We start from the raw sequence: 26,544 nt of genomic DNA on the forward strand, positions 1-26,544 counted from the left end.
CCAGCTTGCGACCATGTGAAAATACATAAAAGCTACATTTGGTAGTTTACAGAGTAGAGGTACCTACTATAAGAGAAATGTATTTAAAAATGTGTTCTTTGCATGTTCCATACACTGGCATGTTTTTAAAATGTTTGTAATCCGTCACATTTCTTGTTTGCCTGTAAGGCTGATGTTATTCATTTCTGAAAACCTCAGAAACAAGCTGAAAATGTTTTGTTACAAGAAAAAAAAAAAAAAGGGGGCTAAACTGATTTCCTTTTGCAGAAACTCCGAAAGAAGCTGGTTGACAGCTCCAGTAACAGTGATAGTGAGTCCGGCTCATCGTCGGATACCTCTAGTGAAGGTGTAAGTAGCAGTGACTCTGAAGACCTAGAGGAAGACGACGATGATGACGATGATGAAGAGGATGATGATGATCAAAGCAATGAAGAAAGTGAGGACGATGACTCTGACTCTGAAAGTGAAGCGAGAGTGAAAGACAAGACAAAGGTACAGATATTAAAACTAACGGATGGTTTGCAAATATGTATTTTTTGTTTACGACTGTAAGTCGCCCTGGGTAAGGGCGTTTTGCTAAGAAATAAATAATAACAAATAATAATAATAAATGTGTGTGTTTTAAAGAGTACAGTTGGGAATTTCCAGTACTTCCTGGTGTCTTTAGATGCTGACCATACCTAGCATATACCTCAATTTAGTTCAGATGCCAACTAAGGAATCTAGTAATGTGGCACTATTATCATTTTGATGCTTTAGATGTGGATACATAATACGTTTGAATTGTGTCATTACCTAAAGACCTTATTAGGTAATTTAACTGCCCTTGGCTTCATATCTCTGGATTCTTAACTACCCCATCGTGACCATTACTGGATCAGATGGTATTGCTTGAATAGAATTCTTTCAAATTCTGCTTCTAGGTGTTGATGCAAAATGTGAAAGAAGCCAAAAAGGATGGCCAAAAGGCATTTGAAGATAAAGAACTCCAGGACAAAAAGACAAACCAACAGCGACATTTTGCTTCTGATCCCGAGACTCTGAAGCAGCCTCAGGTGTTGTCACAGCAACTCCCCCTTGTTTTACAAAGCTCAGAGGCCAAGGAGGAGATGGGAAAGAAGCACCTGAGTGTCATTCATTCCACAGGGCTCACGGCCACTACAAAACCCTTGGCTTTGGTCACTCAAGCAAGAAGAGAGGCCTCTCCTAAGCCACTTATTCCTTCACCGGAAATTCTCAAGACGGGGAATAAAAACACAACAGAGCAGCCTGGCTCACAGATTAATGATTTGAGATTGAAGCAGGTTAGTTCACTGGTACTACCTTTTGGGAATGTTTTCTTTCAGTTTAGATTTTTATCATTTTTTCTAACGAGGAGTTCTGTTTCACTTTCAAAAATGGCATTTTAGTTAATGCTGCATTCAACATTTTTGGTATAAACCATTTTTTTCCTCTATTGTATAAAACATCTTAATACTGGTTGCAGTTAAAGATCACCACACAATAGTGTTATTTATGCTGGTTGATTTAAAAGAAAATTAAATGTAAGATTAAAACACATTCTATAGTCAAATTGTATGTAGTCACTCATCCCTAGACTATCATTCTGTCTGACAGCCTGTTTTTAAACGGTCACAAGACTTTCCAAATGTAAGACATTGCTAAGTGTTATTTTCAGCTATCTGATTGTATTTCATGCAGTGTGGCCTGGTAAATAAATGAAAGTGACAGTGTGTTTAGCCTTATTGTCATTGCTGGACAGAGACAAGCATGTAATTAACTGGACAATGCCATTGAAAGCAATTTTTTGTATTGTACAATTGTTAAAATAGATCCTACCCACCCCCTACCCATCAATTCACTTTATAAATACGTCTTCAGTATAGAGTAAAGTAAATTGCTTGTTTTTTTTATACTATTTCAGTCTTTCTACTTGCAGGAACAGTTCAAACTAGCATTTCCAGTGCAACTGAAGAAACAACAAGAATTGTATAAGAACCAGAAGAAAGTAGCTTCAGCTTTGCCCAGTCCTAAACCCACCACAGATTCCCCAGCCAGCCAGAAGCTGACCCCTGCTAACATCAACCATTCAAATCTCTTCCTCTCTAATACACTTCTGGGGCATCATCAACCCAACGGGGTGATCCAGAGTGCCATCCAGGACGCCCCCTTAGCACTTACCACCAAATCCCGAAGCCAGCCAAAGCCCAGCAACAAACAGGTTCTAAATTCCAGCAGCACATCCTTTCCATCGCCAGTAGACCTGTGTACAAGTGGAAAAAATCATTCCAGCAATCAGATGATGCCAACCAGGCCATCTCCCTCTCCTGCTTTATCCAAGATGCCCAGGAAAGATAAGGCAATCAGTGCTATGGTAACTCCTGTAGGAAAAGCCCCGTCTCACCTAGTGCAGTCTTTGCTGGATCATTTCCGGGGGGCAGAGTCGGACATTCCCAGCAGCAAGGACTCCGATGATTCCATTGAGGACGAGGATGATGAAGATGATGATGACGACGATGATAATGATGAGGATGATGAGGAAGATTCCGATGACAGCCAGTCAGGTGGGTTTGCCTAATATGGTTGGTTTCCCTTTAGTCACTTTATGGATATTGCTTGGTTATGGGTTACAACCACAGGACAGCAGAAGTCGCCAGAAAAGATTAAGGCATGCCTTCTGCACATGAGACCATATTAACATCTTTTGCATTTATATTGCTGTCCTACTGTAGAAGTGCAACTCCTCTGAGTTAATGAGTGCACTTAATGTTTATTTTTGAATACAATTGGACAACTTATTTGAATACATGATTGGTTGATCTTTTTTAATATTCAATAAGACGATGAATGAATGTGTTGACTTAGAAGGTTGAAATTTAAATACAAAGATAAGTAAATAAATAAAATAAATATAATAAATGAAATGTTAATTTGGAGGGAACAGTGACATTATAAAACCGTAAAGAAAAAATGTGGTAAATGATGATAAATGTAGATATGCAGTATGTAAGTTAGTACAACTTTGCATACATTTCTTTCAGAGTCTGAAAGCAATTTTGATTCCGACTCAGATGGTTCAGAGGATGATGAAAAGGACCACGAGGAGACAGAAACAGATACAGAAGGAGAGAGAACTCCTTTAAAACTAAAACTAAACAAAACAGCTCCTTCACCAACCAACTGTACACCTCTAAACCTTCAAGTAATAAAGGCCCCCAACTCTGCTCCTTCTGCCTTACTGACTGGACCAGGGTCACCAGCCTATCACAACACTCCATCATCTTCATACACTCACTCCACATCACCAGGTAACTATGGAGACCAGTTTAAGAATATTATCTGCCGTATTTGGACATTAAAATGTGAACATGACTGATGTTCTTAAATTAATTCAGATTTTGTGATTTTTATAATCTTTTAATTGTGGTTGGAAGCCCAGAAGTTAATCTACTTTGATAAGGAATGATCACTATTTCAGTTTGTACTATTAAAACAAATACATATATGTATTAAAAGCCAGAACCAGTTTGGTGGCTGAGCCTTGCTATTGGCCTTTTTTGTTATGAGTATAAATCCCTCTGTGGCAATAACAAGAAAAACCTGAACATGTTTCAACTGTGACTTTTATTTATGCACAGGATCTGCTAAAAGGAGGAGGGTAACTGATGAACGGGAGCTACAAATTCCTCTAGAATATGGGTATGATAGTTCTAGTCACAGAAGTATAAATCATAAGAAATAATCTTGTTTCCATTGACAATTGTAATCTGCAGTATTGTTACATAACCCTCATTCAAATTCATATATATATTTTGACTTCCAGTCTAAGCTTTTAAATCAATAAAGATTGCAAACGATCTGTCCCCCTAAAAACTATCCCCATGGTAATGTGAACACATTTTAAAGCAATCATTTAATGTTTAAGTAAATGAAGCCGTTACTGTAAATATATCTTCTTAAATAGACATTTTATTTTTTTACTTTCGCTTTATCGATGCAAATCTTGTAGTTTAAAAACATTAAACATTTATATTCCCTGTGATTCTGATTACTGATACCAGCACCCTGGTGGCTGATACCAGATGCACTGACTCACCTGTTATTGACAATCATTTTTAAGTGAAAAAACTATCTTTACTGTAGCTCTTCCAGATTCCAAATTTCTCAGCCATTTACTTCAGAAATATCATACAGTTGTATAAACTGGAATAATTTGGTATAACATCATGCAAACAGTGTGTCTGTGTTTGTTTTAAATTGTAATTTGAGGGACCCACAAGAACATTTACATGCTATTAGTATTAGTTTAAAACATTGAGAGCAGCACAGACCTACTCAAGGACCTGTCTGGTGGCAGGGAAAGAGAAGAGAACTCCTAGCAGATGCGCTGAGCCAGTCAGCCTTAGATCCTCATCACTAGGAGGTGACCGGATTAAGAATACCAGAAACAGATCTTCATGTATCCTCGAAACCTGCAGAATGCTTCTTTACAGCAGCTGCCCAGATGAAACAAAACTTTTGTCTGAATACTTAATTCTACAGCTATGCCTGATATGCCCAGTATAATGTCTTTTTTTCTGTCCAGTCTTGGGAATCTACAGTATATGGTGATTGCTCAATTACTTTAAACCCTTCTATTACACAAATATCACTTTTCTCAATTTTTCAGTTATTTTATTAACATTTTACAGGGGCATCACACTTCAGCAAACACATTACATAAGATATAAAATATTGTGTTTTAACAGATGGCAAAGAGAGGCAAGGATAAGAGAAATTGGTGGCCGTCTGCAAGGGGAGGTAGCATATTATGCCCCATGTGGAAAGAAACTGCGACAATACCCTGAAGTAATGAAGGTAATCTATTCAGTTAACAGTAACACAAACTACATGGTGGAATCAGATGTTCATACAAAGGTTATTAAGGTGGTATTCATAGATTATTGTTAGTACATTTAAGTTATTATTGCTTCTTTATTTGAACTACTCGTCATGCTTATAACAGCTTGGCATTTCTCTGATTTTAAAATAATCAAGAAGCAATGCTCATTGAAAACTAGGAATACTACCTTTCAACCCTGATCTATCAATACCACCCTAAATGACTATTCTAGTCAACAACCAGTTTCCATGTTAATGTAAGTGGGAAGCTTAAAGGTTTCTTCCTGCAAACTGGATTCTTTGTCTCACTGAAGTCATTATTTTCTTTTCTGTAGTACCTTACCAGAAATGGAATAACAGACATCACACGAGATAATTTTAGCTTCAGTGCAAAAATAAGGGTTGGGGACTTCTATGAAGCCAGAGATGGACCTCAGGTGACAATGTTTTTATATTTTATTGTCAGTGTTTTGCATTCACTTCAGGAGCCAGTTTGCAATAGTGCAGGGACCTCAAATAATAATTATTTTGCAACCCATGCATTACTACAGCAATTTGATTTCACAGGTGTGAATAAAACGGATACCAAGAAATCAAAGATACGGTGATAGGGTTAAAAAAACATAGTGCTGAATGGGATGAGCCCTATGTTGAAATCACTCTGATGAACAGCACCATGGTCAAGGACTCAAGGGCCAGGCATTAAAACTTAAATCATTGTTTTAGAGGCCAGCATATCTATACAGATCTCAACATGCTGCTGGCTGAAAGATTTTGCTAGAAGGAAGCAAAATTTACATAGCAAATTACATGTAACCCAAGGAAATTTGTGGTCTAAATTTATTGTAACAATTGCAGTTTTTTTAATGAAGCCAGTGGACTGTTCAGATTTTACGTATAGATCTATTTCCGGCTGTTCAAATATTATTCCTTTAAATGTTTTATGTATTGCTTGTGTTACTGCTTGAGTTTAGAACATTGTTTCAGGCAGTTTGTCATTGAGATCTTTCCCTTTCATTTTAAAGGGTATGCAGTGGATCTTGTTGAACAAGGAGGAGGTTATCCCTCGTATACAAGCTATGGAGGGGCGAAGGGGGCGCCCCCCAAACCCAGAGCGAACGCGTTCCGGTGACGGCTCTAGAATGAGGCGCAGGAAAGGGCGCCCTCCTAACGTTGGGGCCTCTGAGATCCCCAGCAACATTGATGCCAAACTCATCAGAAAACTAGAAGCTCAAGGTGAGAGTTTCACAATTTTTTGAGTTAATTACAACATAGTTACGATTTGTACTTAGTTTAATAATTTCCAAAACAAACTGTTCTTTGCAGAAATAGCCAGGCAAGCAGCCCAGATTAAACTGATGCGAAAACTTGAAAAGCAAGCACTGGCTCGCGCTGCTAAAGAAGCAAGGAAACAGCAAGGTAGACAGCTCACTTCCTGTGGCTCAGTAAACAAGCCTGCTTTCAAACTCAACTACCCACTGCGTAATTACCTGTTGCCGTCTGTCACAGTCATTTGTTTTTTCTTTTAGCAATCATGGCAGCTGAGGAAAAGCGAAAACAAAAGGAGCAAATCAAGATTTTAAAACAGCAGGTACAATTTGAATTTTAAACAAAGCCATCCTATACAATTGGTTAAATGTACAAGTCTTTTTAATGTTGAAACTCACTTATAAACAGAATTTAAGACACAAAGGACCAGACTTTTATTTTCCTTACTTAAAACATTGCACTTAGAGTTAAAGACTTAGATATGTTTCAAATGGTGATTTTTTTTTTTTTTTTTCAATTTTGATAAAAGGCTGTAAAAATTGTATAACTTTAGATAATGAAGCGGATTATAGACATATTATACAGTGTTCGCGCTAGGCCGCGCCAATGGCCCCCTGAAATATAAAATGTCCCGCTGAATTTCTCTTAACGCACCGGTGTGTGTCCTTCCCCAGAACGCAATACCAATAAACAGTATTATAAATCACACACACTTAAGGATTAGACACACAAATATCTTTACAGTGAAAATAACTTTTTTATTTTCGTGAAATATAAAATTCAACCCCCCCTTTTTCCCCGTCTAAAAATGGTTGGGTCCAGGATTGACCTTAACTGACCGGAACGCGACAAAACTATTTATTAAAAACAAATGTACATCCTGTAAAGCTTGCACCACTAGCATGCAAGTGTTCTGAAGCGTCGTTAGTAACTGAAGAGTTGAAACAGTTGGCAGGGGGGACTTGTTTCTGAAGACTTGCATGAAAAAATGTATTTTTCCCTTTTTGCATTGCATCTGTGTTTGTCGCGTAATGAGTGAGACTGAGTTCGCTCTTGTGTCCAGAAACTGAAGTAATGTACCCGTCTTAACTCCAGCATCACTTTACATGGAATTTGAAAAAGCCTTGACTGTTTGGAAACGTACAGCTCAAAGCTTTTTATAGGACAGTTTTTCAATACATTTGTATATCAGATATTGGAACTGTCTTAAGACCACCTTGGTGATTTCTGGTCTGTAATGCTGATGTTTGAGTGACATATTCACGGCCAGTGCCATCAATAAGTACAACAAAGTTATTTTTACAGAGATTAGCGGTGTTTTCGTTTCCTCGACTACAAAAGAAAAACTGTACTCGACCACACACTTTAAGAGCAAGCTAGTAGTTTTTCACTCAGTTCTAGGCGTATACAGTTCTTCAGATCTGTTCTTGAAAGTGTGGAGTAGTGGTTAGGGCTCTGGACTCCTGACCGGAGGGTCGTGGGTTCAATCCCTGGTAGGGGACACTGCTGCTGTACCCTTGAGCAAGGTACTTTACCTAGATTGCTCCAGTAAAAACCCAACTGTATAAATGGGTAATTGTATGTAAAAAATAAATTGTAAGTCGCCCTGGATAAGGGCGTCTGCTAAGAAATAAATAATAATAATAATAATAATAATAATAATTATTTAAGCATTTCCTTGCAAGAACACAGCACCAGGTTACAAGCCATTATTTTTCCTTAATTTGCTACAACAGTTTTTTTTTTTGTTTGTTTTTTTTAAACATTTTTACAGGAGAAGATCAAACGAATCCAGCAAATAAGAATGGAAAAGGAGCTTCGAGCTCAGCAAATTCTTGAGGTATGGAAAAAAAGAAAAAGAGGTTACATGATACAAAGTAGATGTTTGCCTGCTGTACATTCACAAAATACATACTATGCCACAGACCGGTGTTAGTTAGAGCTATTCCTGAATTTTGCTACTCCAGATTGATTTAGATTTTTTACATAATTTCATGTGGGATAGGAGCTCAATTGGGTTTGGTGCACAGCTATTGAATATTAAAAAAAGAAAAAAAAAAAAGAAAAAAAAAAAAAAATGTCTTGGCCTCTTCAGACCATGGTTAAATGTACATAAAATGATTTTTTGAGACAATAGCAACAGTTTTGCATAAGTAGGTGGAATGAACAATGTTTTACATACTCATACAATTATGGGAGCTCAAAACTGTTTTAGGAGCCCTAAATCAAATTTGACTTGACACGGTTGGCAAGCCATTCTTAACAGGATTTTTCACAGCTTGTAATTACATATTTGAATTTAACATAATTTATTCTTCCTCAGTTTTGCCACTGTGTATAACTCAGTGGTTAGGTTTTTAAAAAGGCAGGGAATGGGAGAGAATACGTTTTGAAATCTCAAGCTCTATGCCCAGGCACTATGGGTGTTTAACGCTTTCCAAGAAGGCACCTCAGTGTCACAAGTGGTATTTATTCTGGAATTATTACATTAAGCAACATAATTTAAAGCCTTCTGGTTGTTATTTTTGGGCTAAGTCAGAAATAACAGTTAAAAAGTCATGCCTATGATATTCATCCTGATGACATATTTTGTGCATTTCATTAGAAAATCCAAAATAAAAATGTGTACTTATTCTAGAATAGCCCTTTTGATTGCTCTAGAGCAGGGGTCTCCAACCCTGGTCCTGAAGAGCTACTGGGTCTGCGATTTTGATTCAACTGAGCTCTCAGTTACTTAATTGCACCAATTATTGGCTTAATTAGTCTAGATTAACAGGCGTACCAGATCTTTAGCCATTGATGACATAGACACCTATAAAAGCTGAGGATTTGGGGCTCTCCAGGACCAGTTGGAGACCCCTACTTTAGAATATGGCAGTAATATGTCTGGTTGCACCATATGACATTTAAAGGAACAAAATATGTATTTATTATCGCAAAGCTGGAGTTTCTGGCTTCTTATGAATCCATGGTATGGATTATACATGTATAAAGTCTGCATCGATTATTTATGCTTTCAGTTAAGTATAAAAGAAACCCACAGGAATAATCACACCTTGCATCAATAGCTGTTCTAATTTTAACATTCTTCTTTGTAATAGCTGTAGTCTGGGATCATGCTGACACTGTGTCGTCTTATACCATATAACAGCTGATAACTATTAAGCAGTAAACTTTGCTTTTGTTACCTTTTGAAGCGTGTAGATGTGGTTTAGACTGAGATGTTTTTTAAGCTATAGTGGTGCTGTTGCATGACCTCCGGACCTGTTTTGCATGCACAGGCTAAAAGGAAAAAGAAGGAAGAAGCAGCAAATGCCAAAATATCGGAAGCTGAGAAACGAACAAAGGTTAGTTTAGATGGGCCACAATGACTTTTTGGGGGAAACTGTACGAAGACTGTGAGTAATCCGACTAAAAACCATCATTATTACATCAGCAGTGCACTTCATTGGTATTGAGTATTTTTATTTACGAGACTGAAATTGCAAGTAAATACAAAATAATGTTTCTAGCTGCTTGTTTCCTAAGGTTTTAGGTGAAGGGATTTGTGTTGGCACTTTAAGCAAGTGTTTTCGATAAGATAATACTATGTCATGGCATCGAAATTAAGAGCTTGGTTAACTTTTGGCCATCTGTTACACAGTGATGAAATGGCTAGGTCATTTTCCATTCCCATTTACTGTAGTTCTAAACTGACCCTAAGCTTTAATGCTAGTGAAGTGTGGTAATGATTTAAGTTGAATGTCCCAAAGCATATGAGAGCAAAAACATTAATTTGTATTTGTGTCCGCATTTTAATTCTGTTTTTGTACTTTTTTGTCTTTTACACTGCAATTTTTTTGTTTGTTTCAAGGAGAAGGAAATGAGAAGACAACAAGCTGTACTTTTGAAGCACCAGGTTAGTTTTACTCTTTTGACACAATGCTTTAAAATCGTGCTTGAACTATGTGTTTTCCTAATTTTCAAATTAATCATTTTTGGGGCCTTTGTAATAAATTCTTGGTTCTTTATTAAATCCTTTATTTAATTTTTTTTTCTTAATTTAGTTTCCATAGTTTTGCTATTGGGTTATTTCTTTTGGGGTGTTTTTTCTTCTTATAAACTGGTTTTATGACTTTGTGATTTCTGTTTCATAATACTTTGCCAACTCTTTCTACCAGGAGTTGGAGAGGCATAGACTAGATATGGTATGGGTATGTTTATTTTTGTACATCTAACACCGCATCGTGAATTGGTTGTGATATGGTTGTCATAGCAATGCATATAGCACTGGCTGCTGTCATACTACATACTTCTGCATGGCTTTACAGCACAGTGCATTGCATACATCTGCTCTGTTTAGGGACAAATTTGACAATTTCAATTGCTTTTCATTTGTTTCGTTACAATGATCTCTGTATATAGGCTGTAATCCATATGCTCGTGTACAAAATGTTGGTAATCAATCCCATCCATTACATTTTATTGTTATTGTTTTTTAAATAGATGTTTGTTTTAAAAGTCCAGTAATAGAGCTAAATGTTTCTCAAAGGAACGCTACCTACATGTCACCTTTCCATCTGTGTTTTGGACAGCAACCCGGCTGATCCTTCGGCATTTTTAAGCCTGGTTGCTGAAATGTTTGCTCGTGGCAATGCAACTGAAGGCATAAAATTGCTGAAGACCGTTCCTTTATTTTTCTTTTTCTTTTTTTATATTCTAAAATAAGCTCACCACAACTTAGTCATGTCCACTTAGCCCATATTAGCCCTATGATAGGCAATGCTAACATTGCCATTAACCCATGCCATACTGGATCTAGCAGTGCATTTGGAATAGCATATAGTTTCTGTGCCCTTCTACAAATGACTCCAAACCTAACAGAGTTTTCGTATGCATGGCTGAAGTTAACTCTTCATATAAAATCATGCCCCTGGTTAGAATGGCATCGAAAGTGTATATTTTCCAGCAAAGAGAAATGCAGATCATTTTCTCCAAATTTTAAATATCGGTTAAAAGAAATATAGCTTGTTTATAACATAATCTGGCTTATTGTAAGATTCTTTTGTAGCAGATGTAAGGTTACTGACCTGTACCTGCCAGCCATAGTGCTTTATACCTGCCAGCTTATGAAGAAGCATCACAACTGATCCTAACTAAAAGCATATGCTTCTGTTATTGACACTCTCCGCACATCTGTTGCTTTTCCCTTTTGCTTTTGGTTGTCACTATTATGCTTTCTAATCCTCAACTAAAACATACACAAACCTGGCCATTTACGTGATTTGTCTTATATTGCTAAACCTGCTGTATTGAGCTGTTTTGTTTTATGTTCACATTGATTGCTAGTATTTGAGCCATGTCACCCTGACAGTATTTTTCTGCTCCACTAGGAGCGAGAGAGGAGAAGGCAACATATGATGTTGATGAAAGCTATGGACGCTAGAAAGAAAGCTGAGGTAAGTGGTTTCTGAATTGGCAGTCTCTCCTTGAAATAGCTTTGGAGGTTTAGACCTTGTATCATTTTTTTTTTTAAATATATGCAGTGTGAACAAAACTAATAATCTATGGATTGTCTGCAACAGTACTAATAGCATGCACTGTTAACTTGTCCAAAATTTGACTAAGGAGAAAGAACGATTAAAGCAGGAAAAGAAGGATGAGAAACGGTTAAATAAGGAACGGAAATTGGAGCTGAGGAGACTGGAACTGGAGATTGCAAAGGAGCTGAAGAAGCCAAATGAGGATATGTGCTTAGCAGATCATAAGGTAATCACGTTTGCAATATGGTTGGATAAGTACATCAGATATATTTCAACTAAACTGATCCAATAAAATAGTTCCAGTAAGCATTACCTAATATGTATGTCATAAGTAGGTCTCACGTTATCCTATATGAAATAAAGGTAAAAAAATGCTTTACTTTCAATAGTTTAGCACATTGTTAAATTAAGTCATTTGTTTGCGGGGTGGGGGGAATTGCCAGATGCAGAGGGATGTTGGGTAACTGGACCACCATTTAAAGTAATGGGATCAGTGACCTCTTGAATATCATGTTGGAATGTGTGCTGTGCTGTTTGTATGTAATGACTAATTAGCGGGCCATGTTTTTTTTAATTTTTTTTTTGCCCCTGTTGTATTCATAACACAGAGAAGACACTGACCAGCACTAACCTTTACTCTAGTTGATACGAGTACATTATGCTGCCATCTAGTGTCAGCAGTGCTCAGTATAAAATTATCATGTAAAACCTTTGAATACAAATAACACAGTATCATGCTCAGCAAATAGTTTCATTTTTAAAACTGGATTATTTGCCAACATGTTCTTCCTATGCATTTCTGCCAAAGATTCCCTTTAAATAATATTGCTCTGTCTATCAAAGGGAGAGTACAGCATTTAAGGTTAGCCTAAACTAATTGAGTCTGTTCAATTCACAGCCACTTCCAGAGCTGAATCGCATTTCCGGCCTTGTGCTCTCTGGAAGCACCTTTTCAGATTGTCTGATGGTAGTTCAGTTCCTGCGTAACTTTGGGAAGGTTCTTGGCTTTGATATCAGTGTGGATGTCCCTCATCTGAGCGTGCTTCAGGAGGGGCTGCTCAATGTGGGAGACAGCATGGGAGAAGTGCAGGACCTGCTAGTGAGGCTCCTGTCAGCTGTCGTTTGTGATCCAGGACTGCCACCTGGCTGCCGCGTAAGAATTTCAAGCCCTTCTCCTTTATATAATGGAAACTGGAACTCTGGAACAGGCGCCATTAAAGGCAGACAAAATACAGATGTAGAAACAAAAACTGTACTCTAAATTTTACAGCTCCTTTGTTAATTTAGGGGCAGAAATTGAGATATTTAAAGATATTTTGTTGTACTATTTAGTGTATTTCAAGTACTTCAATTAGGAGAGAAGTCGCAAGTATTCTTATGCATTACTTTAACGTGAATTAAAAGCCAAACTAACATAGCTCAGCCTAGCAAAATAGTAGCTCAGTTTTGCACTCAATTATTGAGCCATGCAGGTAAACAAAAATGTCACTATTGCTTGAGGTATTACGTAAAGTTAAAAAGGTACAATAACAACTTCTTTACGTGAAATGAATCCTTTCCAGCACGTATGTTGTTTTGAAATTAGCTACCTATTTTAACTTAATTTTCTAACCCTTTTTCTAGGCAAAAACCGCTCTTGGTGACCATTTGACAAACATTGGGATTAACCGGGATAATGTGTCGGAGATTCTGCAGATATACATGGAGGCACATTGTGGTCAGACAGAGCTCACTGAAAGCCTGGAGACAAAAGCTTTCCAAGCACACACTCCAACGCAGAAAGCATCAATTCTGGCTTTCCTTGTGAATGAGTTGGCATGCAGCAAGAGTGTAGTAAGGTAAAACTGATACTGTACTTAATGAGTACTTGAGCCTCCTGTACTCATCATTGAAGTGTTACTTATGTACTTGTAGGCATTGCAGGGATTTTTTGTGAACTAAATAAAAGGTACCCTTATAATAAAGTACATCCTCCACATTGCACATACATAAAGTGTTTATTGCTTCACCAATAATGTAATTGTTAAAGTGGTGTATTATCACTCTTCATACCTTCTTGGCAATAGTTGTAATGCAGAAAAGTTGACCCTTTCATGGTTCAAGCATGTTACTAAATCAGTAAATCTCATACATTATATGGGCAAAAACGAAAATAATCTAGTAAATCCTTTTGCATTTATGATATCACACGTACTGTAGTTGCATCTCCTTACTGTTATTATCGGCACACTGTAGTCCTTGACCGCACAGACTTCATAAAAAGAAAAAGAAAACTAGAAGTATACTTTGTTTTTCATGGACACCAGGGTATGCAATAAATCTAAAGGATGAGAGAGAACTAGAGAATGCTATACTGTAGATAACAGTACAATTAAAAAAGCAGAAATCAACTTGAAGATCGAATACAAGCAAACATTGTACTCTTTTTCAGTGAGATTGACAAAAACATCGACCATATGTCTAATTTAAGAAGGGACAAGTGGATAGTTGAAGGCAAGCTCCGCAAGTAAGTATCACTTGGTTGGTAATTTTTAAGATTAAGAAGTAACAGTATCATATCTTTTTCAACATTATTATTTTTCTGATTTCAGATTTTTCACACTTATTTCTATCTCTCCACAAGCCTCCCATCCATGTATTTGGGGTCTCAGAGACTGACTTCATGAATAGAGAGGCTACCTCACACTTTAATTTTAAAAAGTGGTGCTTGAATGTATCTTGCAGTGTTATCTATACACAAATAGCTGTAATTGTAAATGCAGATTGTAACTATAAATAGCTTTTTCATGTCGTTAAAGGCTTGATACCAAGAGGTTTTGACAGTATGTTTCAAACTGTTAACCTCTACCTTATCCACTATCCCCCTGTTCAGGCTGAGAATTATTCATGCCAAGAAAACAGGAAAAAGGGACACGAGTGGCTGTGTAGATGGAGGGGAGGAGCAGGCCCTGGGCACCCCCACCCCTGGGCGCAAACGCAAGCGGAAAGGAGGGGACAGTGATGACGATGATGATGATGAGGATGATAGTGATGAGCAGGGGGATGAGGAGGAGGATGATGAAGATGATGGAAAGAAAGGAAAGAAAGTGGAAGCTTGTGAAGATGAGGTACAGCCTGTTGCTGCAATATCAAATAATTGTTCTTGCTTTCCTGAATTGTCTTTTGGTATGGAGTGGAACTGTATTTATCATAAGGAGAGTATTAAAACTAAGAAAAGCATACTATAATTAAAAATATTAGTTTGGTTGATTTTGTTATAACTTTAATCACTAAAATTAAGTAAAACTAGTATATACAACAACAAAAAATGTCCAATGTTGTCATTTAAACCCAATCCAGTAATTGTGTTTTAACTTGAAAACATAACCCAGATTTATGTTTTAGGATGATGGGTACCAGACCACCAGTGTTGAGGAGCTGGAAAAACAGATTGAAAAACTCACCAAGGTACAAAAGCAGCTTTACAGAACAACACATGTTTTTAAGTAATGCTTTTCAAGAAACCTTAACACACTGCTTCTGTTGTTACAGCAACAGAGCCAGTTCAGAAGGAAATTGTTTGAAGCATCTCATTCCTTGCGGTCAATGATGTTCGGTCAGGATCGATATAAGCGCAGGTACTGGGTTTTGCCCCAGTGTGGTGGAGTTTTTGTGGAGGCCCTGGAAAGTGGGGAAGGTAAGAGACACAGCCACAGTATATGACAAATTACTGAAAAATGCTGTTCACTATTTGAAGAATCCTGTGATTTTATTTATTATTAACTCGGGAGTTATCCTGTGTTCGTTACAAAACAGTCATTGGATTGTTAATGCCACAGTGTGGACAAGACCTTGGTTTAACTACACGTATCGACTTTCAGACAACAATATCATTTTATTGTTCAGCGTTGATATTTGTTCAGTATGTTTGCTTTGCTGTTTGTTAATCAGGACTATTAATTTTGTTTCAGGTCAAGAGGAACTGGCAAAAGAGAGAGAGAGGCTGAAGAATGCAGAAATGATCCAGATCAAGGAAGAGCCCCCTGAGGTACCAGAGGAGAAGCCTCTTGACATTAATATCTGTCTCAACATTGACGGTGCAGAGAGCAGGGAGAAGGGAAAGGAGAAGGACAATCCCAACCTATTCTTGCAGAAGCCGGGCTCCTTCTCCAAGCTCAGCAAACTCTTGGAAGTAGCAAAAATGTCTCCAGAGTCGGACACGCTGAACCAGAAACCAAACGGGAGCCAAACCAGCATCCCCACAATGATCCCTTCTCCCAGTCACACTATCTCACAAAGCGCACTGAGCCCACAGCCGGCTGTTTCCCAGGGCTGCTCAGACTCCAAGCCGGACTCTACCTTGAACCTATTTAATCCTCTCCTGAACAGCCCAGGGAAGTTTTACAATTCTCCGCTGCTTCCAAATGACCAGCTTTTAAGGGTACTGACAGATAAAAGTGGACAGTGGTTTAGCCTATTACCAAGGACGCCTTGCGATGACACCTCTGTAACCCATCCCACCATGCCTACAACATCCTTCTCCCAGTCTTCAACAATGACACCTAAATCTCCTTCCCCATCTCCAGCGCCTCCACTGGTGTCTGGATCACTGCAAAACCCAGTGGGGCTCAACCCCTTTGCATTGTCAGCACTGCAGGTGTGTACTCACATAAATACTAAGACTCACAACCCAGAGCCAGGTACTTCATGTGTACAGAATTATTCCATGTGTGGCCTTGGGGTGTATTTTTCATGAATAAAGAATAGAATCCATATATGACAAGTGGATCTCTCTGCCATTCGCTTTTATTGGGATCCTTTGTTAACATGACACAGTACAATAAACAAATGCTGCAAAGGCTCCCATTAACAGCACAGCCAGACATCGAATGACTGATTACGTTGGCACCTGAACTCACTTTATATAAAGTCCATAGTACTTGTCACAATGAGACTGGTCCACAATTTCAGGTACATTTACTTCCATATTACAAGCAGTTTCCTTGTCTTTTTGGTGTTGAATGCTTTTTTGTTTCTTATTATTTAGATGAAACCTGGCTTACACCTGATGGGGCTTCCCTTTTGTGGATGGCCCTCTGGAATGCTGAGTCCAAATCTGCCCTTCACTAGTTCTCCACTGCCGCATGCGCTGAATTCAGGATTCGGAGCGACGGAGGGAAATCACAATCCCTTCTTGGCTGCCAGCGTCTCCACAAGTAAAAGCGAGTCTCCTGTGCCACAAAATGAGAAGCCCCCATCTGCCCCCTCTCCAACAATTGAAGTAGCGAAACCTGTGGACCATCCCTGTCCAAGGCCCATTCCAAAAGGTACAATGAAAAACAGTAGCATTAGAAACCTCCCATTGATTTGTATTTTTCTGATTTGACATTGAGATTGTAACAGAATGGTGTTGCTGCTATGATCATTACTAAGCTAGCCAGTACAAAACTTAGAGTTGAGTAATTTTAAAACTGACACCACTATATCTGCAACATAGAGTCAGTAAAGTGGAGCCAACATGGTGAACGTAGGGGTGCTGTTCCATAACATTTGCCACTGTGTGAACCTTGATGCCTTTGTACTATCAAAATGAGTGTCAAATAACTGGGTATATGTTCCTAATCTTTCTCCCATGTAGAAATGCAGACTGGTTGGTGGAGAGTCACAGATGCAGAGGAACTTAGAACATTGGCTAAAGTATTACATCTCAGAGGAATAAGGGAAAAAGCCTTGCAGAAGCAAATTCAAAAACACATGGATTACATCAGCCAAGCCTGCTCTAAGAATAGAGATGGTATGCTTTTTACTTTCAGATTGTGTACACTATTGACTAACCATGTGCATAACTGTAATGATAATGCCTCTTGTCTCTGTTAGAATATGTTTTGCACACATTGCATTGTAGAATAAAAAGGACAATCCTGTATATTATTTTAAAGTCATAATCCTGATACTACATTTAGTTATATATACTGCAATAAACTGGAGGTAGCAAGATCTCTGTGTGTGCTTGTTTCTATAGAACATTCCTGTTATGAAAATGCAATGGTTTTAATTGACAGTTGCCATTATGGAGATAAATGACAACGAAGAAAACCAGGTAACTCAGGAAACTTTGGAGAGCTGGTGTGTAGAAGAGCAGGCAATGGACATGGATATAGCAATTCTGCAGCAAGTGGAAGAGCTGGAAAGGAGAGTAGCTTCCGCAAGCCTGCAAGTCAAGGTAACAGCTGAAATATCACACCCTTTAATTTCTTTCTTGCTATCTTTTTTTCTGGATGGATTCCTATTTAAGAGAGTAGATCAGTTAAGAGTAAGGTTTTTTGTTTGTTTCATCAATAGATATTGTTTACAGAATCATCCATTCTTGCAAGTACCTTAATTTACAGTATTTGATTTTTATGCACAGGGGTGGATCTATCCAGAGCCTCACTCGGAGAGGGAAGATCTGGTGTACTACGAGCACAAGCCTTTCGCTAAGTTGCAGCCTGAAGAAGATAATGTAGGAGAAAAACAAGATTGCAGTGATAGCAGCATTGTGCGCCACATCAACAACCCCCTAGATATAGCTGTAACCAGGCTGGCTGAATTGGAGAGGAACATTGAGCGAAGGTATCTGAAGAGCCCCTTAAGTACCACCATTCAGATCAAACTGGATAATGTGGGCACAGTTACTGTCCCTGCTCCTGCACCATCCAGTAGTGGTGATGGTGACGGGTAGGTCATTGAGATTAATTGGAACAATTTATTGTGCTTCTCTGCTAAATCAAACCTTCTTTTTTTTTTGTCTTGCCTTTTTTATTTCCACTTGATGTATTTCAGTTGTGTTGATTTCATTTATTTTTAATTCTGCATGTCTGTGATCCATTTAGGATTGGGTTGTATCTGCATGGTGCCTTGTACTGTAGAGCTGTTTCAGTGTGGAAGGTTTTTCATGTCTGCTGAGTTCCCCTATCACACACTGTTGAATGTTTGAGGCGTGTTGTCAAGGTCTTAAAGCACTGTATTTATCAGTTGAAGCTCCTTATATTTTGCACTCTTGCTGCTTGTGAGCGCTGCTGTATTGTTGGTTGGCTTTATTAATTACTGTTGGTTTGATCCACTGTCACTCTGCAAACCTCTGACCCAGCTACTCTAATTCCCCCCCACACAGAGGTGAAGAGGATATTGCTCCAGGTCTGAAAGTGTGGAGAAAGGCATTGAGTGAGGTGCGCAGTGCTGCTCAGTTGGCTCTTTGTATTCAGCAGCTGCAGAAATCAATTGCCTGGGAGAAATCCATCATGAAAGTTGTGAGTATCTGGTATTCCTTCAGAGCATTAGCTTAGCTTTTTTGCAAAGTTTCAGTTATAAAGTTAATTTTCATATGTTGCAGTACTGCCAAATTTGCCGAAAGGGAGATAATGAGGAACTGCTCTTGCTATGTGATGGTTGTGACAAAGGATGTCATACTTACTGCCATAGACCCAAGATAACCACAATACCTGAGGGTGACTGGTTTTGTCCTGCCTGCATTGCGAAGGTAATCCTGGCCTTCAATACAGAGATTGCCTTGGACAATAGAAAAAATACTTTAATTGGCTTACACTTACTTATATTTTGTGACCACATATAACATATTGCTATCTTTAAAGAGGCAAGCAATATAAAATACAGGAAAAGTAAAACTCACATTTGGTACTTTAACATTGTAACCTGAAAAAGGTGAGAATGAAAAACTATAAGTAGGTTTGGTCTTCTATGAATTTGTGTACAGTGCTTTCTTTCAACATCTATTTATTTTTTCTCTGCAATTCAGGCAAGTGGTCAGTCCCCAAGGAGCAAAAAGCTCCAAATCCGAGGAGTGAGAAAAGGCAATGACATGAAATGCAGCAAGAAGCTGTCTGTGGCTGGAGATGTCTCAGAGGATGATGCTGCAAGTACAAGCAGTACTCCAAAGAAAGGGGGCAAAGAGCCCAAAAAGAGGAAAGGTGATGAAAATACATCCTTAAACCAGACTAAACAGGAGAGCTCCTCCTGTGTGAAGAAAGCTAAAACAGCAAGAGATAACGCCAAGGATCTGGCTTTGTGCAGGTAAATATCTTCTCACTAAAGTATAAAAAAGAAAGTCATAAAGTAATGTGGTTAAATAGAGAGTGTGTGGAATATGGGATATATACTTATGGTTTATGCTTATGGTACCATTTAATTGAGTTTGGCTATTTACAATACTGAAATTACGGTTTCATATTAAAATATGTGGTGTTGGGGTAGTACACACCAAGACAATTAACTAATTCATACTATCTAATTGCACTGTCTACCAGTTGCATAGTTAAACTCCATGCTGGGAGAAAACAAATAATGGTTAGGACTGAGAAAGATGATGAATTTACAGTAATCACATACTGTGATTACTGTGATTATGGGTCATATGCATTGTTGTTGGCTTTTACAGATAAACCCAATACTGAAATGTTGAATAAAAGACTAGTAATGAGGTCTGAAGCTTTTCAGAAATGACTTACAACTTTCTTTTTTCTTTTCTTTTTTTTCTTTTTCTTGGTAGCCTTATCCTGTCTGAGTTGGAAACACATGAAGATGCATGGCCATTCTTGCATCCTGTGAATTTGAAGCTTGTGTCTGGCTATAAAAAAGTAATAAAGAAACCAATGGCCTTTGCAACCATTCGAGAGAAACTGGGTAGCAGCCAGTGAGTATCAAAATGTCTTTTAAATGTTCGGTCCAAAACACACTTTAAACAATGACTTTTTTATTTCTCAGAGCAGTGTTTGTTGCATGAAACTCAAATCTCTTATGAATACAGGATTGTTTATACCTTTTTTTTCTTACTGTGAAACTAACACATTCCGCTTGGTAACAAAATGTATTGTTCTGTTGCAGTCCTCTTTCATCATATCAACCACATGTTTGAAATGCCACGATTCTTTTGTTCCCACCCATCTAACTGCTCAATTATATCATAGTTTCAGGCTTGTAAAAGAACAACAAATAAATCAAACATTTGGGAAAGACAGTTCAACAGGTCATATATAATTTATGTATTACAAAAATACATTTACAATACATATGTTTCATTCATACACAGAATAACGCTGCCATATTACATATTTTTTGTATACACAATTCTAGTTATTAAATAATGGTTGACTAACATTCCGATTATATATTAAGATTTGTGTATTTTAGTTCATACAGTACATTATCAAAATATATTGTATGTGGTGTTGTATAATTTATGTATTGCATGTCTAAATATTAATGATTTAAATGCTTCTCCCCCCCTCTACTTTAGGTACCAGAATCTTGAAGCATTTGTTGTTGATGTCAGACTAGTTTTTGATAACTGTGAAACTTTTAATGAAGATGATTCTGACATAGGAAGAGCTGGTCATAACATGAGAAGATTTTTTGAGATACGATGGACTGAACTTTTCAAAACAAGCTAAATCCATATCAACCCAACCTTCACTATCTGGGACCAGCAGTCAAAACTTCACATTTCACAGCAGAGCATTTTGACACAGTACTTCTATGTTTCATATAACTCGGTGAAGAAAATCTCATCTTCAGAAACCAGGGCTCTTGAATTACATTATATTTAAATGTTTTACGTACAGGTTTGTGTTGAACAGGGAAATCACACCCAAAGAGTTCAAGATAAAAGGGTGTGTCATAGTGCAATACCATTTATTCTATGAAACCGCACTGAATTTACAACCTTCACAGCTGTAATAGGGAAAGGAAGCTTTCTCAACTTGTAAATATTTTTTTTTTTACTTTGCAGTTAATATTATAGTGAATGTATTTAATTTTGTTAATTATTTATGAGTAAAAGGTCCAGTCTTCATTTTCTATGAAAAGGAAGAAACAGCAAAAACTGCTTAAAAAATAAATAAATAAATAAATCCTAAAACAAGGAATGTCTTTCAAATATAAAACAAAGCCAAGAAATAACTGTTTACACTGTTTTGTGTCGTAAGGGCACTCGAATTTGTTACAGTAATACTGTAAAGCTGCATTTCTGAATTTGTTTTTGCATCACTTAGTTGCAAAAGAACAGTGGCGCAACAGTGAGACATCTGTATATACTGTTCATTAATGTTAATACTAAGTCTTGTTTGCAATATGTATGATGTGTACATATTGTTTTCAGACATTGAATATTGTTTATGCCTTAGAATGATTGTAGCATTTTATTTGAGTCTTAAAGTGATTATACATATATTGCTTGTACAGTGCATATCCTCTGCAAACACTGTGGTCTCCTTAATCTTGGTAGTGCCTGTCTTTTCAACAGGGTGTAGGGGATATTTATATATTTTTTTTTTCCATTTTTCTATTTTTTAAATATAATTTTGACCTTCCCGGGCCTCAAAATTCAAACGGAATCATTTTTATCCATGTGAAATATATTGCAACACAGTATTTTTCATAAAAACATTTCCCTCCACCTGCCTTGCCACAGAACTGAAGACACAAAGGACATTTGTAACTACTGTGTTTGAACTACTGTGTATTGTGGCCTATTGGAGGCAGCTAGAGCAGAATTTTTTGTACCTAAGTCAGAGTACTTGAAGTTATTTTATTTAAAAATATTGTGGAAAACAGGTAGCATTCTTTTTGTAGGAGCATTAGTTTTCACTAGTGTGTGTGGCACGGATATAATAAAAGGATGTTTTTCAACCCGGTAGTATTTATTTATTTATTTATTTATTTATTTATTTTAAGGTTTCTGTGTACATTGCTTTTAATTAACAATTGATGAGACATTCAAAAATATACTATTCATATTTTAAAATGACCTAAAATCTTACTGTGCTACCACAGGTGAAAATGTGTTTATTTGCAATACATAAAAAAAAAAAGAAAGTTTACTAGATGAGGAAATGGTAATAAATCCACTTCAAGTTTAATGTTCAGAGCAAAATGACATGCAACACAAAACAACTACCAGAATAGTCATGTTTTAAAATCCAATTATGCAGAAATTTAACATGAACTTTCCCAAACAAGCTAAGTCCATGTGGATACAACCATCACCATCATTTGTTAAAAATATATAACTGTTTATTGCCAAAAGAAGGACATTTCTATAGTAAGGATGTTGCCATTCGGTCAACAATAAATTGAATATAAACAACTGTTTCACACACCCTGATTTAAAACTAATTTTGAACCACCTTACTGTACCATAAGTAAGTGCTAACTGGGGACTGTGAAACCAGCAGATAGCCTGCCAAGTTTTAATTTAGTGTTGAATTAGTAGGAAACTGCACGGCACAACATATGTTAAAACGTTTCACCTAGCCAGTTCATAACTAAGACTGATGATATTCACACAATACTGATCCAATAGCTAATGCACAATTTCTACTTTTGGTGGCTGGCTAACCCAGATCTCTTGTGTTGGAGCTCAGTATGGGTTTTTTTGGTAAGAAATTAAAATGTAGCGTAAAATAAGGGCATTTTGCAGATATTGGATGCATATTCTAACCCACTGATGCCCAAATTTCATGTTAATATTTACCTGCCTCACTGAATGAAAATGAAATCAAAACTGGTTGTCCTCAGATAATGGTAATAAGAACACAAGAAAGTTTACAAACGAGATGAGGCCATTCGGCCCATCTTGCTCGTTTGATTGTTAGTAGCTTATTGATCCCAGAGTCTCATCCAAGCAGTTTCTTGAAGGATCCCAGGGTGTCGGCTTCAACAACATTACTGGAGTTGGTTCCAGACCCTCACAATTATCTGTGTAAGAAAGTGCGTCCTATTTTCTGTTCTGAATGCCCCTTTATCTAATCTCTGGTCTACAGATTTACATTGGGCAAGATATCCGAGCGTACCCTCTCCCCCTCTCCAAAATATAGGTAACTACAGGCAGGTCAATTTAAATTTTGTTTAAAGAAAATTACTCTTTAGTAATTCTGTGGCAAAAAGGAAAAGAAGCGAGATCCTTTGTTAAAACTACGGAGTTAACATATTTGACTCAAAATAGTATAAGTACAAGTCATATCAAAAGAATAAATTAGTTTAATTATGACGACTTCCTTGAAGTGTGTACTGTAGGGAAGTATCTTAGTTGTATGTGCTTAGTACAAAGCCACACTGGAACATTAAGCAGAGCCACTGTGGAGCCACTTTTTTTTTTTTTTTTTTTTTTTCTGCACCACATTATTAAAAAAATCCTACAGTAAAGATACGGTATAAGGCTTGGATGGAAAAGTATTATAGCTGGTTCTTGAGACTTACAATGTTTTAAACACCATAACAGAATGTGTTTTAGTGAGATTAATGACATTACATTTTTGGAAGAATTTAATTTCATTACCAATTTCACTTTCATGTCGCTTGCTGCTGATATGAAACATCGCGTTTTATTCACCGCTGCAAATTTATCGGTGAGCTGGAAGTTCATCCACCAGTGGACTGGATTAAAGCAACAGTTTAGTGACATTAAATATGGCAACTAGTACTCGAATCGTTCAAATGTTATTTGAGTTTTTTTTTTTTACGTATTTATGTACAGTATTTAGTTATGTGTAAGGCTCGGAGATGTTTTACATGAAAAGCACTATATAATAATACATTTCTTACACTACAGTACCGGTATCTATTGATAAAATAAACAAAGCTCGGAATTCATAGTCTAGTCAGTGTGTGTGCACATTTTTAAAATTTTTTTTTTTAATATGAATGAACTTAATTGCTTTGCCATTGTATTAATTAGATCATAAAAATAGCATCAACTTAAATTGTTTGCTTTATAATTTGAATACTTAATTTAAAGGTTGAAAAGTTCCTAAATTGATGGGATTTGGTAGGACTTTTATTACTTAGCGATTTACAGAATCCGAGTCCACTATATATTTCATTTAGTCTGCCCACAGTCCACATTGACAGATTCCATGGGGGCATCCATGTAGTCTGCATTGTTTACAGTGGATCTCACCGGCTTTTTTTTCTTGGTGAGTCTGGTGGTGGCTCATCTGAGTTTAACAACAGTTTGTTGAGCTCTACCTGTTGACTTTAGCAACAGTTCGGTGAGCACAGAGGCCCACCGGTGGAGCAACTGGTGAATAAAACAACGCGCCCAGTGTAAGCATACAAGGACATTAGAACTACAATATATAGTGCTGTGAAAAAGTATTTGCCCCCTGTCTGATTTTCTGCATTTTTGCACATTTTTCACTTTGTATTTGGTCAGATTTTTTTGTGGGTTGTAGTAGTATATAGAGGGAGTCTGAGAGAAAAATTGACACCAAAGTTTGGTGCTTCTTTCATTTGTTTGGTGTGCAAGGTAATCAAACATGCAATCTTCAGGTGTGAAAAAGTTATTGCCCCCCCCTCTAGTTAACTCAAGGGATAATTAGGGTCAGCTGTTTGAGTACTTTGGTTAACAACCAGGCCTGATTTGGGCCAGCCCTGCCCAATATAAATCTGACTAACTTTGGCCCTTACCATCAGAGTGAAGTTGTCAGCACACAGGTTCTAGAGGCACGTCATGCCACGAACAAAAGAAATTCCTGAAGACCTATCAGTCTGGAAAGGGTTACAAAGCCATTTCTAAGGCTCTGGGGCTCCACCAAACCACAGTCGGAGCCATATTGTCCAAATGGAGAAAGTTTGGGACAGTAGTGAATCTTCCCAGGAGTGGCCGTCCTGCCAAAATCTCTCCAAGAGCAAGGTGTAAAATTGTCCAGGAAGTCACAAAGAATCCTAGAACAACATCCATGGATCTGCAGGCCTCTCTTGCCTTGGCTAAGGTCAGTGTTCATGACTCCACCATCAGAAAGACACTGGGCAAAAATGGGATTCATGGCAGAGTAGCAAGGCGGAAACCATTGCTCACTAAGGAGAACATGAATGCTCGTCTCAAGTTTGCCAAAAAGCACCTGGATGATCCTCAAGAGTTCTGGAACAATTTTCTATGGACAGAAGTGGAACTTTTTGGCCGACATGGGCCCTGTTGTCTGGCGAAAACCAAACACTGCATTCCACAGTAAGAACCTCATATCAACGGTCAAGCATGGTGGTGGTAGTGTCATGGTTTCGGGATGCTTTGCTGCATCAGGACCTGGACGCCTTGCCATCATTGAAGGAACTATGAATTCTGCTCTGTATCAGAACTCTACAGGAGAATGTCAGGCCATCCGTCCGTGAGCTGAAGCTGAAGTTCAGCTGGGTCATGCAGCAAGACTATGATCTGAAATACACAAGCAAGTCTACATCAGAATGGTTGAAGAACAAGAAATTTAAAGTTTTGGAATGGTCTAGTCAAAGTCCAGACCTAAACCCCATTGAGATGTTGCAGCAGAATCTGAAACGAGCAGTTAATGCTCGAAAACCCACAAATGTCACTGAGTTGAAGCAGTTCTGCATGGAGGAGTGGGCCAAAATTCCTATGACACACGAAGCATGATATTGTTTTGTTATATGATTGCTAATTACATTTGTAGATGAACTCCAATACTCTGGCTCTATTTTTGCGCTGTGTCTTTTAAGACGCAATGTTTGATGGGATTAACGCAATGCTTGGTGGGTTATAAAAAGAAAATCTCTTCCGCAGAAGTGTACTGTGCTTGTACACTTCGGGAACGCCCACTTGAAGGCCCCTTCGAAGGGAGCATTTTATGTTCACTACGGATGGAACATCCCTTAACATGGCCGCCGCCCACTTCCGCCCTTCGAGCATCACTTCGTAGGACGCATTTTCATGAATTGGAACACAGCCAGGCTACGTACTGAGTACACAAACGTACGTGCTGCTGATTTGACTGAAGAACTTCCTGGTTCCTATGATGACGCTAGCTAGGAAGTGCATGTAAACATCGACGGTGAGTCTTTTTCCAGAAAAAGGGCTGCCTTTTGTGTTGATTGGTTTTAATGTATA

The 26,544-nt window shown here is 37.8% G+C and overlaps 2 protein-coding genes across 26 annotated transcripts in view; both read left to right on the forward strand.

The window, feature by feature from the left end:
• The window catches only part of LOC117426660 (bromodomain adjacent to zinc finger domain protein 2B-like), a 65,860-nt gene extending 43,526 nt beyond the window's left edge, over positions 1-22,334 (forward strand). For 5 of the 25 annotated variants that reach the window (XM_059033762.1, XM_059033761.1, XM_034044519.3 and 2 more), the window contains 32 exons: positions 268-492; positions 924-1,304; positions 1,925-2,564; positions 3,042-3,308; positions 3,639-3,699; positions 4,749-4,857; positions 5,217-5,318; positions 5,907-6,117; positions 6,208-6,300; positions 6,411-6,472; positions 7,925-7,990; positions 9,432-9,497; positions 10,004-10,048; positions 10,311-10,343; positions 11,523-11,588; positions 11,758-11,898; positions 12,571-12,825; positions 13,296-13,510; positions 14,104-14,178; positions 14,545-14,779; positions 15,057-15,119; positions 15,204-15,348; positions 15,623-16,308; positions 16,699-16,978; positions 17,290-17,445; positions 17,714-17,874; positions 18,061-18,368; positions 18,805-18,940; positions 19,024-19,170; positions 19,447-19,721; positions 20,197-20,340; positions 20,944-22,334. In XM_059033762.1, the coding sequence (XP_058889745.1) occupies positions 268-492; positions 924-1,304; positions 1,925-2,564; positions 3,042-3,308; positions 3,639-3,699; positions 4,749-4,857; positions 5,217-5,318; positions 5,907-6,117; positions 6,208-6,300; positions 6,411-6,472; positions 7,925-7,990; positions 9,432-9,497; positions 10,004-10,048; positions 10,311-10,343; positions 11,523-11,588; positions 11,758-11,898; positions 12,571-12,825; positions 13,296-13,510; positions 14,104-14,178; positions 14,545-14,779; positions 15,057-15,119; positions 15,204-15,348; positions 15,623-16,308; positions 16,699-16,978; positions 17,290-17,445; positions 17,714-17,874; positions 18,061-18,368; positions 18,805-18,940; positions 19,024-19,170; positions 19,447-19,721; positions 20,197-20,340; positions 20,944-21,097 (6,003 nt within the window). In that variant the 3' untranslated portion in view covers positions 21,098-22,334. The remainder of the gene's footprint in view (positions 1-267; positions 493-923; positions 1,305-1,924; positions 2,565-3,041; positions 3,309-3,638; positions 3,700-4,748; positions 4,858-5,216; positions 5,319-5,906; positions 6,118-6,207; positions 6,301-6,410; positions 6,473-7,924; positions 7,991-9,431; positions 9,498-10,003; positions 10,049-10,310; positions 10,344-11,522; positions 11,589-11,757; positions 11,899-12,570; positions 12,826-13,295; positions 13,511-14,103; positions 14,179-14,544; positions 14,780-15,056; positions 15,120-15,203; positions 15,349-15,622; positions 16,309-16,698; positions 16,979-17,289; positions 17,446-17,713; positions 17,875-18,060; positions 18,369-18,804; positions 18,941-19,023; positions 19,171-19,446; positions 19,722-20,196; positions 20,341-20,943) is intronic. The other 20 variants (XM_059033778.1, XM_059033781.1, XM_059033779.1 and 17 more) reach the window with 18 other exon arrangements.
• A 3,923-nt stretch (positions 22,335-26,257) lies between these two features.
• The window catches only part of LOC117427097 (WD repeat, SAM and U-box domain-containing protein 1), an 18,841-nt gene continuing 18,554 nt past the window's right edge, over positions 26,258-26,544 (forward strand). The window contains exon 1 of the mRNA XM_034045465.3: positions 26,258-26,488. The gene's annotated coding sequence lies outside the window, so the exon portion shown is untranslated. The remainder of the gene's footprint in view (positions 26,489-26,544) is intronic.

Source organism: Acipenser ruthenus, chromosome 11 (assembly GCF_902713425.1).
Source record: "Acipenser ruthenus chromosome 11, fAciRut3.2 maternal haplotype, whole genome shotgun sequence".
Taxonomy (NCBI): Eukaryota; Metazoa; Chordata; class Actinopteri; order Acipenseriformes; family Acipenseridae; genus Acipenser; species Acipenser ruthenus.